This window comes from Phragmites australis, chromosome 18 (genome assembly GCF_958298935.1).
Source record: "Phragmites australis chromosome 18, lpPhrAust1.1, whole genome shotgun sequence".
Taxonomy (NCBI): Eukaryota; Viridiplantae; Streptophyta; class Magnoliopsida; order Poales; family Poaceae; genus Phragmites; species Phragmites australis.
In genome coordinates, this window is record NC_084938.1 from 5912573 (window position 1) to 5925420 (window position 12848).

General features: G+C 46.2%; 1 protein-coding gene and 1 long non-coding RNA gene across 3 annotated transcripts; one reads left to right on the forward strand and one right to left on the reverse strand.

Moving 5' to 3' along the window:
• Positions 1-356: 356 nt before the first annotated feature.
• LOC133899643 (disease resistance protein Pik-2-like) lies at positions 357-3991 on the forward strand. Of its 2 annotated transcripts, XM_062340671.1 has the most exons (3): positions 357-1324; positions 1869-3349; positions 3428-3991. In XM_062340671.1, the coding sequence occupies exons 1-3, from the start codon at positions 495-497 to the stop codon at positions 3787-3789; spliced, it is 2673 nt and encodes an 890-aa protein (XP_062196655.1). In that variant the 5' UTR covers positions 357-494; the 3' UTR covers positions 3790-3991. The 2 variants fall into 2 exon arrangements, with proteins under 2 accessions (XP_062196655.1, XP_062196654.1); XM_062340670.1 differs by having other exon boundaries at positions 1869-3991.
• Positions 3992-11094: 7103 nt separating this feature from the next.
• LOC133899293 (uncharacterized) lies at positions 11095-12580 on the reverse strand. The gene is made up of 4 exons (XR_009906343.1): positions 12480-12580; positions 12249-12381; positions 11563-12170; positions 11095-11466 (listed from the first exon to the last, which is right to left on the reverse strand). It is a non-coding gene; the product is annotated as an uncharacterized LOC133899293 (long non-coding RNA).
• Positions 12581-12848: the final 268 nt, after the last annotated feature.

The window sequence follows — 12848 nt, forward strand, 5'->3', positions numbered from 1 at the left end:
ACACCTATTGACGACTTCTATGATATAAAGACACTCAAAGTACATTTAAAGTGAAAAGGTTAGTTCATCTTCTAACCATTTTTTGCCATTTTTCTGCTTTTATGTAATAGAATTGTAAACTTCTATGTTACTAATTCTTAGTGCATTACATAAGTAGTGAAAAAATGGTGGAATATATAGTCAACCTCCACACTTAAGTATGATAGTCCCTATAGCAATACGTTGATGTGTTTTGCCCGCCGGCCCCACTAGGTTGAATTCCTGGCTCCGCCACTGCACACTAACGTGTCAAACTGGCCCAATGACCAACGGCTGCTTCAAAGTCAACGTACGCAAAGCTGTCCTCTGGCCAGACATTCACACGAACGTATCAAACTGGCCATCGCTTAATATTCAGTACCCCAAAATTGGAACAATACAGGCACAATTGCAACGAAGAGTTGTCCACTCTCAGCCATGGCGTAGAAGGGGATCCATCATCACCGGCATCGCACATGGAGGTGCTGGCGAGCGTCTCGGAGGGCGTCTTGGGCGCCCTCGCCGAGAAGCTCAGAGGGCTTCTTGGCGACGAGTATGCGCTCCAGGCCGGCGTGCGTGGCGACATCGACTTCCTCCAGTCCGAGCTGCAGCGCATGGAAGCCTTCCTCTTGGACTACGCGAGGTGCCAGACCACCACTGCCCTGGTCAAGGACTGGGCGAGAGAGGTGCAGGAGCTCGCGTACGATTTCGAAGACGCCGTCGACGACTTCACACATCGGGTTGGGCCAGCGCCGGCGTCGACCCCTGCCAAGGTCGCATACTTCGTCTCCACGCTCATGGCTCGCCGCCAGATCGCCGAGCAAGCGCGCAGCCTCCGAGCCCGGGCGCTCGAGGTGAGCGAGCGGCGCAAGAGGTATGACTATGCCATCTTGCCGCCTTCGGACGCTTCCAGCTCTTCTCTCCGGTTGCCGCCCACGGTGTATGCCGAGCTGGCCAATCAGTCCAATATGGTGGGCTTAGACGGCCCACGTGAAGATATCATTGGTAAGCTTATGGATGCCGGGACGAAGGATGCATCTGGCCGCCGTCGCGTGGCCTCCATGGTTGGATTCGCTGGAGTTGGCAAGACCACCATGGCCATGGCTCTGTACCTCAGCCTCGGGAGCAGGTTCCAGTGCCGAGCATTCGTCACTGTGTCCAGGAAATTTGACGTCAGAAGGGTTCTCAAGGACATACTACAGCAGGTCATGATGACTACTTGCTCGGATCCGGCCATGGCCGGTGTTGAGACATTGGAGGTCCGCCAGCTCGTGGGCAAGCTAAGAGAGAACCTGCAGGACAAGAGGTGATTCACCGTGCCAACTCTAGCTGTATCGTTTTAAGTGAATTCTTCACTCATCAGTAAGGACCAGGGATGCTCTACGATTTACTGGCTTCGCTGAGTTACCATAAAACATTGATCGTCTGGGAAAGTTGGGTTCAAACTATACTTGTACAACAACATGGAGTTGTAACTGGACTCGAAATAAATTGGACAAAGTTAGAAGCAAAACATCTTCTGTATCTTCTGCCTAATGATTCTCACTAGTAGTTCCAATGAGCTGTGAAGTTTGCTACAAGCTCTTGCCACTGCATAGATCTGAAAATCTGGTACTTCAAGTCATTTGCAGGATTAGAGCATTCTTAAAATGGTTTTAATCTATAAGCATTTTCATTGAAATTTGTGTGAAGATGTTCCTATTGATCATTGGGTTGCATGTTCCTATCGATACGGTCGCACTTGCACATGAGTACCCCTTAATGTTTTAAACTTCTAATTGTTGATCCGCATAGTTTTTTTTTTGTTGCTTCTCTAATCAAAGTGATGTTATAACGAAATTTCTTTCTAGGTACTTGATCATCATTGACGACTTATGGGAAATATCAGCATGGGAAGATATTAGCCATGTTTTACCTGAGAACAATCTTGATTGCATCATTATCACAACTACAAGAAACGAGTCTGTTGCTGATGCATGCTGTTCAAGGTATCATCCTGGTCACTTCGTGCACAGGGTAGAATCTCTGAAGGACCATGATGCAAGGACGTTGTTTCTTGGTCGAATTTTCGGCTCTGAGGACAATTACCCTCACGATTTGGAAGAAGTGTCGCTGAAAATCCTGAAAAAATGTTCTGGTTTGCCACTAGCCATAGTATGCATATCAAGCCTTTTGGCTGCGACACAGCCACAAGCAACCAAGTGGGAGAAAGTACACAAGTCTTTAGGGTCTGAGATTGATAGCAATGATAATCTACGTAGTTTGAAGCAAGCTCTAAAGCTTGGTTATGATGATCTTCCTCAACATCTCAAGGTCTGCCTACTGTATCTTAGTGCATTTCCTGAGGATCGCAAAATCCAAAGGGAACGCTTGACACGGCGATGGATAGCTGAAGGATTTATAGCTGAAAAACCTGGTATGAGCTTGCAGGAAGTAGCTGAAAGCTACTTCAGTGAGCTAATAGAAAGAAGCATGATCCAGGCTGTGGATGTTGATTGTTTTGGTGAAGTACATGCATGCAGAATTCATGATGTGATGTTTGAACTGATCTCAATGCAGTCATTTGAAGAGAACTTTGTCACACTTATAGGTGATAATCGCTGCAGTGCATCCAGACAATGGTGTAATGTTCGTCGACTATCTCTAGACTGCACCACTGCAGCAGATGGTCTGGATTTGTCAAGTTTCAATATGTCTCATGCTCGATCCTTGACAATTTATGGCCACATTGATAACATTCCTTCTATTCCAGAGTGTAGATTCCTGAGGACGTTGGATTTTGAATGCTGCGAGGGCGTAGACAGTAGGCACCTGATGAACATTGGTGATTTGTTCATGTTGAAATACCTGAGTCTTAAGAGCACATGGATCAGCAAATTACCCTGGAAAATTGGTGAAATGAAATGCCTGGAGACCTTGGACTTGACACAAACAAACATAAGAGAGTTGCCAGTGGAAATTACTCGGTTGAAGAGGCTGGTACATTTGCTTGCCGGGGGAGCTGAACTGCCGCAAGGGGTTGGAAATATGGGGTCTCTACAGACATTATGCATCAGGGCTGCCAGCAAGAAGTCTAAGGAAGCTGTGAAGGAGTTAGTTAGGTTAACCAGTTTGAGAAAACTTGACATGTCCTACTTACATCCAACAGAGAGAAGGTCACATGATAATGGGAGGCGGGATGCTAGTTTGCCTTGGGTAATCAGCAACCTCGGCAAGTGCAAGCTCCAATCACTGCATTTAAATTTGTTGGGTTACTCTATGGGTTTATTCTTAGACATCCAGCTTTTTATTGCTCCACCTCCTGTTCTTCTTCAAAGTCTGCGAATAAGAGGTGAGCATGGTTTCCAAACAGTGCCAGTGTGGATTGCATCACTCACTCACCTCACTGATCTGGATCTAACTATTGCAGTGGTCGGTGAAGACCTAGAAACACTTGAAAAATTACCTAGGCTCGTTAGATTTCGCCTCACCTTGAAAGAACCATCCAGACAAGGTATCGTTTTTCAGAGATATGGATTTCCTTGTCTCAAGGAGCTATTCATCAATTGTAGGATCATGCCAATTCTTATCAGTCAGGGTGCCATGTCCAAGCTTGAAAAGTTTGAGTTAAAGTTCCATGCTTACAGAGGAGATTTAAGATGTGTTAAGTTTAGTATAGAGCATCTCTATTCTCTTAAGGAATTCCGATTCGCAATAGTAGGTTGCAGAGGTCTCAGTGATCCTGATGTTGAGTATTTGAAGGAGGCCTTCAAGGATGCTGTTTTGGTATAGAGCCCTGCAGTGGATGAGTGAACTGGGACAAGAAAGAAAATAACAGAAGATGAAAATATCTTAATTCATTCATGCGTTGAATGAATTCACTAAATTGTGAAGTCACATTTTCTACCGTTTCATTCTTTTGCACAAAACAAGTATTTGGTACCGTAATATCCTATTTCATCTTGAGTGGAAATTATGTCTGCATGTTTCGAGATTTTTGTACTTTAATTCTTTCGCGTAAATCTTGTTATAAATGTTGGATGACATATTTCTGAGTTTATATGAATTTCTGTAAATTGAATATTGTTCCTTTATTTATACACTTGTACTGCATTTATATGTAATAGATACATAATACAGATGTACAAAGAGAAACCAGGCAAGGATTCTTCCCATTTCATGGGTTAGTATTCAAATAGATTCGTTGCATTGATATTGATCTTTCCTTCATTGCAAACTAACTAAAATTCTCGTTGACTCAAGGATATTTTAGTTCTGTATTGGCATTTGCCCTTACGAAATCCTCCATGTTCAATACATCACTAAATTCATGTCATGAGGGTGATTATTATGCTTTGATTAGCATTGTGGTTTGGCATTTTCTGTTGGAATATGTCCCGCCTGCCTACGCCAACCAGCTAGCCCAGACACCCAACCGACTCCTGACTGTTACGCGTGACGTGGTGGGACTGTTGCCCGCCCGGCAACAGCCCAACAACAGCCAGATGAACAGATCAGATAATATCTTTCGGCTGTTGCTATCTGTTGCTAACCGGCTGAGGTTTAGTTAGAGATTAACATCTATTGTTTTTAGAGATAAACTCTGACTCTTAGAGATAGACTCTAACTCTTAGTCTAAACACATGTATGTATGTATGTACTGTATAAACCTTCGAGCCCTCAAAGAATAATCAAGCCGAGTAATCTCTCAAATTCCTACTCTTCGATGGCATCAATCTAACCCGATCCCCCATCTGTTCGGCCGACAACCCCTTGAGCATGTCCCACTACTGCCGTTGTTGCGCGCACATCTGTTGCGCACACATCTGCAAGCATGGCCGCTAACCCCACCAGTTCCGCTCTCTCCAACATTAATGCGTGTACGCACATCCTCTTCTCCCTTGAGCTTCATCTATTGAGCTACACCTGCTGGTGCGAACTCTTCCTTGTTCTCATTGGCAAGTTCAGTGCACAGGGCCATCTTGATGGCACCTCCTCCAAGCTAGAGGGTGGCGACGAAACCTAGCTGGCGACAGACTATGATGTCCTCTCCCTCCTCTATCGTCTATCTCCGAGGAGATCCTCATCATCGTCATCACCCCAACACCACCGTCTGTGCTGCTTGGACCAATTTGGAGAGTCTGTTCCACGACAACAAGATGGTGCATGTGCTCTCACTTGAGGCTGATTTCCATAACTTAGCTCAAGGTGACCGGTCAAACCTTGCCTTCAGTATCTAAAGTCCTACATTGATGCCCTCGCTGACATCGACCAGAAGGTCTCCAAGGACAACCTCATCCTCACCCTGTTGAGCATTCTGAATGAGTAGTTCCGTAACATCACCACCATCATCAAGACCAAGACTTACTTCCTCTTGTTTCTTGAGGCGCGCTCCCTCATCGAGGAAGCCCACTTCAAGGTCACGGCTCTATGCTCCTCCATGGCCTTGGTGGTCGCCCACGACACCGAGCCCGCCAATGCTGGCGTCTCTGACCATGCAACTGGCTATGGTGCCGACAACTGGAATTCCAACTCTCATGGCCTGGTGGCAACAGTGGCAAAAAGAACAAGGGAAAGAACCACCATCGCGGTGGCAGCGGCAACAACGATGGCAATGGCTACGATCCGTGTGGCGGTGGCGCCTCCTTCCTATGGCCCTGGGACGTCATGCCCCCTATGTGGTCAGGCACCTACTCTAGGCAGGGCATCCTCCGTTCATGCCCCTAGGCATCGGGCACCCAGTTTGCCTTCGATGCGCCAGGTGCGTACAACGCTCAAACTGCCTCTACACCGTCTTTGGACCAGGCCTCCCTCATCCAGGCCATGAACGTCATGTCCCTTCAGCAGCTAGGGCCATGGTACATGGACTCAGATGCTTCTTCACATGTGTCCTACATCACACCTCCTCCTTCATCCAAATCACATGTGGTCATTGGTGATGGTTCCATCTTCCCCATCATGGCCTCAGATCACAACCTTATTACTAATCTTATTTTTGTTCAAAAATTTACCATTGATAATTATTGATCTATCGAGTTTGACCCGTTTAGCCTTTCTATGAAGGATTTCCGCACCAGGAACCTGATTCTCAGGTGCAATACCCCTAGCGACTTGTATCCGTTCTTCACGCACCCTGCCTCCACTCATCACGCCTTCGCCACACCATCCCCCACCATTTGGCACCAACACTTTGGTCACCTCGATAACCACTCCCTCTCTAATCTTCCTACTAGCAACACTATTTCTGTAGTTTCTAATAAATCGACAGGGTGCATGAAGAACGGGATATGATCTATTGATTTGTATCAAACGGTGAGGAAATCGAATGATTTTGAGGCACAAAATCATTTGCCTGAGAAATAGCCATTGTCCCATATACTTGGCTAATGTAGTGCATCCTTGTTTTTAGAAGATCCTGAAGCACCCCGGGTTATCCCCGGTGCTTAAAACTGTTATTATACCAGTCCCTAGATCAGTCGCTAATAAATAAGAGTCTTACAACAGATTATATCTTAGTCATACACGCGGGGAGTGTTGATTACGACCCACCATCCCAGAAATACATAAAGGATTCAAGCGATCAACAAGATCCACGTTATCAGATAGCACAACAGGAATGACATGGAGATCACGCCACTCCACAGGCAACTCGGGTGCGGGTGCAACTGAGACCAATTCGTCAGCCTCACCGTCTGCTTCGGTGAAGTCCGGATCGTCCTCTGAAAGCATGAGCAAGGGTGAGTACAAGAGTACTCAGCAAGCCTCAACCCTTGCCCTACGGCAGGGGTAAATATACAAGCATATGATATCAACAAGGATAGAGCTGTATGGTTAACTTTGCAGAAAGGCTAAGTTTACACATGCATGATTTATTTTTCATTAAGAAAGTTTTATGAAATCAACATATCATCATTAGTGAATGAAGGGGGTTTTGACCATGGTGGAAAGTCACCAGGGCCCAAGTTTTAATGTTGCTGGACACCTCGTCCACGACAACCCACGACACACGGCTGGACCTATCTTCCAAAAACGGGCACTCCTTGCCCACTCACATTCCAAGGAACGCACACAACCCATGCTAGTTGCTGTGATCGAACCATAGTTCGTCCATGACCGTGGACACGGCTATTCAAATAGTCTAACCTCTGCAAAGCGGTACACTTTACCCATAAGCTGAGTTTGGTAACATACCACCGTTGTGGCAGTGCGACCCAACAAAACCATTACCCACCATAGCATCATCACACTAGCCGCCTACAGGAGCTAATCAGGGGTTCATGACCTTTAACTAGGCCTCCAACCAGGTCGCCAAGCCTGCACCACCTGCACCTGCTCCATGGTTTCCTATTGCACACCTGCCTCCAGACGATAGTAGACTAGCTGGTGGGGTTTTGGCTAAGTCCTGCCCATACAGGGTCATGTGGCTGTACTGTGAAGACTAGGTAGGATGTCACATCAACTCGGTCCGTATGCGAACCAGGGCAAATATCTCCACATAAAACCTGCCACACATGCAACACTCCTTACGAAGCCTGTCACGCAGGTAGCACTTCAACTCTCAAGGCATCCCTAATGGAACCTTGATTTGCCCCAGTTCTAACGGTTCTCATTTGTTATCATCATTCGACAAGTTATCCCATCCCACAACTCACTCAACACCAATCACCAAGTTTTACACAGTTCGCAAAACTATTCTTGTTTAAGCATGAAGTAACAGTAGTGATTACCATCCTAAGCATACTAGCAACAAGGTAATCGTCTTAGCATAATTACAATAGACGAGATGAAAATCCTAGGGTTACCAAGATTGTAATCAGGGTATTCACAAGCAGGCCGGCTAATCTACAATAGGACATAACTAGCTCAACAGTTTAAATTATGCCAATAAGTAATACAGCATGCAATTAATCGGTGGAAAATGGCTGCTACGGGATGTGGTGATAAAACTGGGTTAAATATGATCAAAGGGAAACGGATTGAGACTTGCCTTCATTGAAGTCCTCAAGGGGGCCTTGCTCGAAGCTTTGCGTTCCCAGCTCCTCCTCGAATGCTTCGGTTTCTAAAGCGCGGCACACAAACAACACAAATAAATACAAACAAAATATAAATAAATTTGAATAAATAGGAAATTGGTATGAATAGATAGAGCTTGAATTTACATGAATTTTGGCGGAAGTATCGTTGAAATCGGAGACGAAATAGAGAAGATACTGGCTTCGGAAGTTGGTCAGGAGTTTAATTCGGGAAAATGAAAAGGGGGGAATATTCTTTGAAAAACCAGATTTTCAGGAAATTAGGAAAAGCTACTGTGCTTAGGTACTGTTCATTTAGGCTATACTGGGCTACGTGATGTGCCGTTGGGCTACTGTTGGGCCGAGGCAGCCCAACTTGCCCCGGGTGGGGGGTGACGGCCGGTGGGGATAGCGTTACAGCCGGGCCCACCCGTCGGATTACACACAGAGAGGAGGGAGAGACAGCGAGCGACGGCGGGAAACGACGCTACGGCCGGGCGGCGTGGGAGCGGCGGTGCGAGGCTGCCGCGGCGGGAGCTCACCGGGAAACTCGCTGTCGGCGGCTCCAAGCCTCCGATGGGTCCGGGAGGAGTACTACGGTGATCGGCAAGAGGTGACGGAGCTGGTGGGGAACACATCGTCAGCGAGAGGCGACCGGAGCAGAGACGGTTTCTCGCTAACGGGGCAAACTCGTGGAGAGTGACTTGGAGCAGGGTTTCTGGGCACTGGGTGTACGTAGGTGGCATGGGGAATGCACGTTGGTGCTTGGCTTGGTCGGTGATGCTTTGATGGTGGCCGGTGACGAAGAGAGAGCTCGACGGCCATGGCGGCATGACGCTAGCTCGGGGCCAGAGGGGAAGAGGCCAGGGAGAAGGGCCAGGGAGGTGGAGGATGGTGTGATGAAGCTTGCCACGAGGTCCAATTGGCCGGTGGCAGCTCTGGACAGTGGATCGACGGTGGTGGTTGTCGAAAGGGGGAAGACACCGAGAGAGAGAGAGAGAGAGAGAGAGAGAGAGAGAGAGAGAGAGGGAGAGAGAGAGAGATGCTTGCCTTGATGCGCTTAGCGAGCGGCGGTGAGGAGCAGCGGGACGAGTGGCTGGCTTTTATAGGCGGGCGGAGGAGCGGTAGAGCCGGCGGTGGGGTCCGGTAGTAGTGCATGTGTGAGTGGCTCGGCATGCGTGTTCGTCAACAACGATAAGGTGCCGGCGGTGTAGCGGGTTGGACTTCACAGGTGTGCGGTGGGAGAAGTCATGCTCAGCAGTCAAGGCAATGACGCGCGTGTTCATGCCGACGGTTTTCTCGGTTGTGGTCGCCGAGTGCGATGGCAGTGGGAGAGGAGAGCGGTGAATGGTGGTGTGAACCGGCGACTTCGGCTAGGGCACAGTGCGGCGGTGATAAATACAGGTGGTTGGTGGTTGGCGGGCGGCATTTGGCTCGGCGGCGAGGCTGGTGGCTGGTGGCTGGTGGCTCAGTGCGTCGTGCATGCGCAAGTGCGTGTGCGAGTGGTAGGAGCAGAAGAAGGAAGAAGGGGGGTCTGCCGGGTTGGGCTGCTGCGTGAGGGAGAACAGAGAGGATGAGAGCGGGCCAGGAGAAGAGGAAAGAAGGCCGGGGGGGAAACTGGGCTGGTGAAAGAAGATGGGCCGGCTGGGAAGTGGGCCAAAGGGGAAGGTGGATCAAAAAGAGCCCAAGGAGAGAGGGAAAAGAGAAAAGGTTTTGATTTGATTTCTTTTGCAAAGATTTTTGAAATTCAAATTTTGGCAAAAACTGGGATGTTACAGATCCGATATAGTGCATCCTTATTTTAAGAAGATCAGATGCAGTGCATCCTCATAGCCTAATAAATCTTATTTTCAAGTAATTATCACATATTCTCATACTTCATATGTAGTGCATTTCCTCGTGCTGAACAATCAGGAAAATTTGTTTGCACATCAGCACATGAAAGTTACCATGACTTTCTGTAGTTGGGCAAAAGCACAAAAATATGGCCTTGCTTATGAAGCAATCAGAGAGGACTTATTGCAAGTGCATTGTGCCAATATCATGGACATGTGCACTAAATTTCATCGGCACATAATACCCTTTCTATATATTGTATAAGCATGATAACTGATGATTTTGACATGAAAGCTAAGTGTATTGTATTGGCGGTGAGGAAGGCCAAGGTAGGGTGGCGGGGATACCGTCAGACGTAGGACCGCCGATTGGGCAGTGTTGGGGTGAGGGCATCATGACCAAGGCTTGATGGCGGGAGCTTCCAAAGACGATAGAAGTCAGGCGGCACGGAGTGAGGGTGCGATGGAGAGACGTCGGACAACGGTGGTGGAGTGTTGGGCATAAGCAAAAAAGGAAAGATCGAGACGGAAGAAAGCACGAGAGTTGTCAGATCCAAGATGAATAGCTCGAACATCGAATTTTGGGGGCAAAAAATAATCGGTATCATGTAGTAATGTAACTCTTTGCATATCAAAGACCCTCTAAACTGAAGAAAAAAAAATCTAAGTACCAATCTCTTTTCTTAGTTGGATAATATTCATTTTTTAATCAATAAAATGTCATATTTTACATGAGATCTATCGAGAAACGTGCACGGCACATGCTATCTTTGATATTTTTTTAAAGACACGTGTGTTACATGTGTACTTACAAATTTTTGGCTTTTATTATAATATTATTAATTCACGTGCGTAGCTATTAGTAATTATAAGAGGAGATAGACAAATAGATATACTCTTATAAAAACCAACCCCACGTGAATGTCAAATGCCTGGTTCTATAGTTCAAAGTCGATTTTTAGACAAGCAATAGTTTAAGGTTGTAAAATGGATTTCTCTTTTCTAAAAAGGAAAAGAAAAGAAAAACTCACGAATGGTAGTACAAGATTCCGACAAAAATTTCCGTGCTCCAAATACAAACTTCCAGGCTGCTATCGTTCTGAATTCATGTTTGCATCCGCTGCAACTCCTACACAACCACATACAGAAACAACGTCACTAGAATTTATACCGGCAGCTCGCAATTACCATTCATCATCGGTAGCGCTAGGATTAAAATTTCACAAATTTCAAATATTTTATAGGGAAACGAAATATTTAATTTCGAATTTTTTTCACTAACATATGGAACCTACCGAGCAACGGACGAAGTATGACTGAAATTTCAATAAAATTTCAATCTTTTCGCCGGTAAACGAAAAAAATTGTAAAACTAAATTGAAATCCTGACTATCCTCTCCAGGCTCACTGCCGCTCCCACTGACACCATGCCCGTCCGGTGTTCCACGCTGTGCAGAGGCTGAATCAGATGTACCCTTAAACACGAAAAAAGGAAAAAAGTCTTGTAAACCCTTGTGCTTCCATATACACAACAGGTGCAAAATTCAAACAGCTTGGGAAGCACGATGAAACGCCGGGAAAAGCGGCGGCGAAATGTTGGCTCCGCTCTGCTGGGTGTAATTCTGTTAGAAGAAAGGTTTCAGTCATACGACTACAAGTATCAACAAGTCTAATGCAGTATATTCAAGCAGACGGTAGAGCGGTTCATCTGAATAAACCTGGAGATACGACAGGCAGTACTCGTTGGTCGACTGTATAGCTGCTGCGACCTGCTCCTTTTAACTCCTGCCGCATCTGTTGCTTCATCTCCTCGTCACAGGCACGCCGGCTCTCCTCTATCTTCAGCGAGGGCTTTTTGTATGGTCACAGAAGCAAGGACTCAAGCAACCCTGGTAGCCTCTGCAACGACCTTGCATTACAGAGACTAGTAATTATATCAGTTGTTTTTCCCATTATCTTTTGGAGTATAAGCACTCGCTCTGTCATTAATGTGTCAATTGTCTATCTACAGGAGGCCTATAAGGAAGCTGTTTTAGAGATTCACGGTCCCAACGTTTACTATAAGCTTCAGGATTACCACAAAAAAGAAGATAAACTTCAGGATAATATCGTTAATGAATTAAAAGACACAAGAGATGTTTAGGAGATTTGCTTTTTTCTGGCACAGGCGAAGCAGAGAACTGCTTCCCTGCCGGTGGCTTGGCTGCCTGTTCATATTTCTTCTCTTTCTTGATTCCATTGGCCTCTTCTTCCAAGTCTCAGACGACCATTTCCGAGAAAGGCTCTACCATGAATCAGTACAATTTTTCGTCCAGGAGGGCATGACCTGCATTTGAATTATCACATCCACATCAAAATGCTATATATGGAGTAAAACCCTATATGAATATCAACAAAACAATACCTGCATGTACTCCTCCTGGGATAAATACTTGCTTCGGGCCTCCTGCTCCCCTATCTTATTGCCACGAAACTTCTTAAAATAATCTAATTTGAACTGATCGAATATTTTATTTTTCACATAGAGACTCGGAAACCTGCAATTTTATGTAGCATTATGCATTGCCGCTTCATGAACACTGAGTACACAGTATATTTGACCTCTTGTCAAGCAAAAAAATACATAGAGAGGTACCTGGGAGGGAACAACAGGCGATGGTCGTCAGGCATCATTGAGTGATAGTCACCTTCAAGTGCAGAAGGCAAGGTGCCAGTAGGCACAAAAGTGGTTGTGACAACTGGCATTGAGGCAGCAAAGCAATGGCAGGAAGCAGATGGGGCTCAAGGTTGTTCTGCTTCATTTGAAGAACACATCAAACCCTTCTTGTGCCTGCCACGCACTGCAATATTCTTTCTGTGATTCCCAAAATCTAACTGCTCTCAATTGTTCTCTCCACTGGAAAGCTTGTGTGATTCTTGCCTGTTTGTAACTTGGTTTGGAGTCAGCAATGGAATTGACTGCACATCTACACCATCAGAACTTTCTTGAGGCATCTCTTGTTCA

Bases quoted from the DNA above. Each gene is read 5' to 3' on its own strand.
- LOC133899643 (XM_062340670.1), top strand. From the start codon at position 495: ATGGAGGTGCTGGCGAGCGTCTCGGAGGGCGTCTTGGGCGCCCTCGCC. The intron at 1,325-1,868 runs GTGATTCACCGT...ATTTCTTTCTAG, and splicing joins GAGAACCTGCAGGACAAGAG to GTACTTGATCATCATTGACG.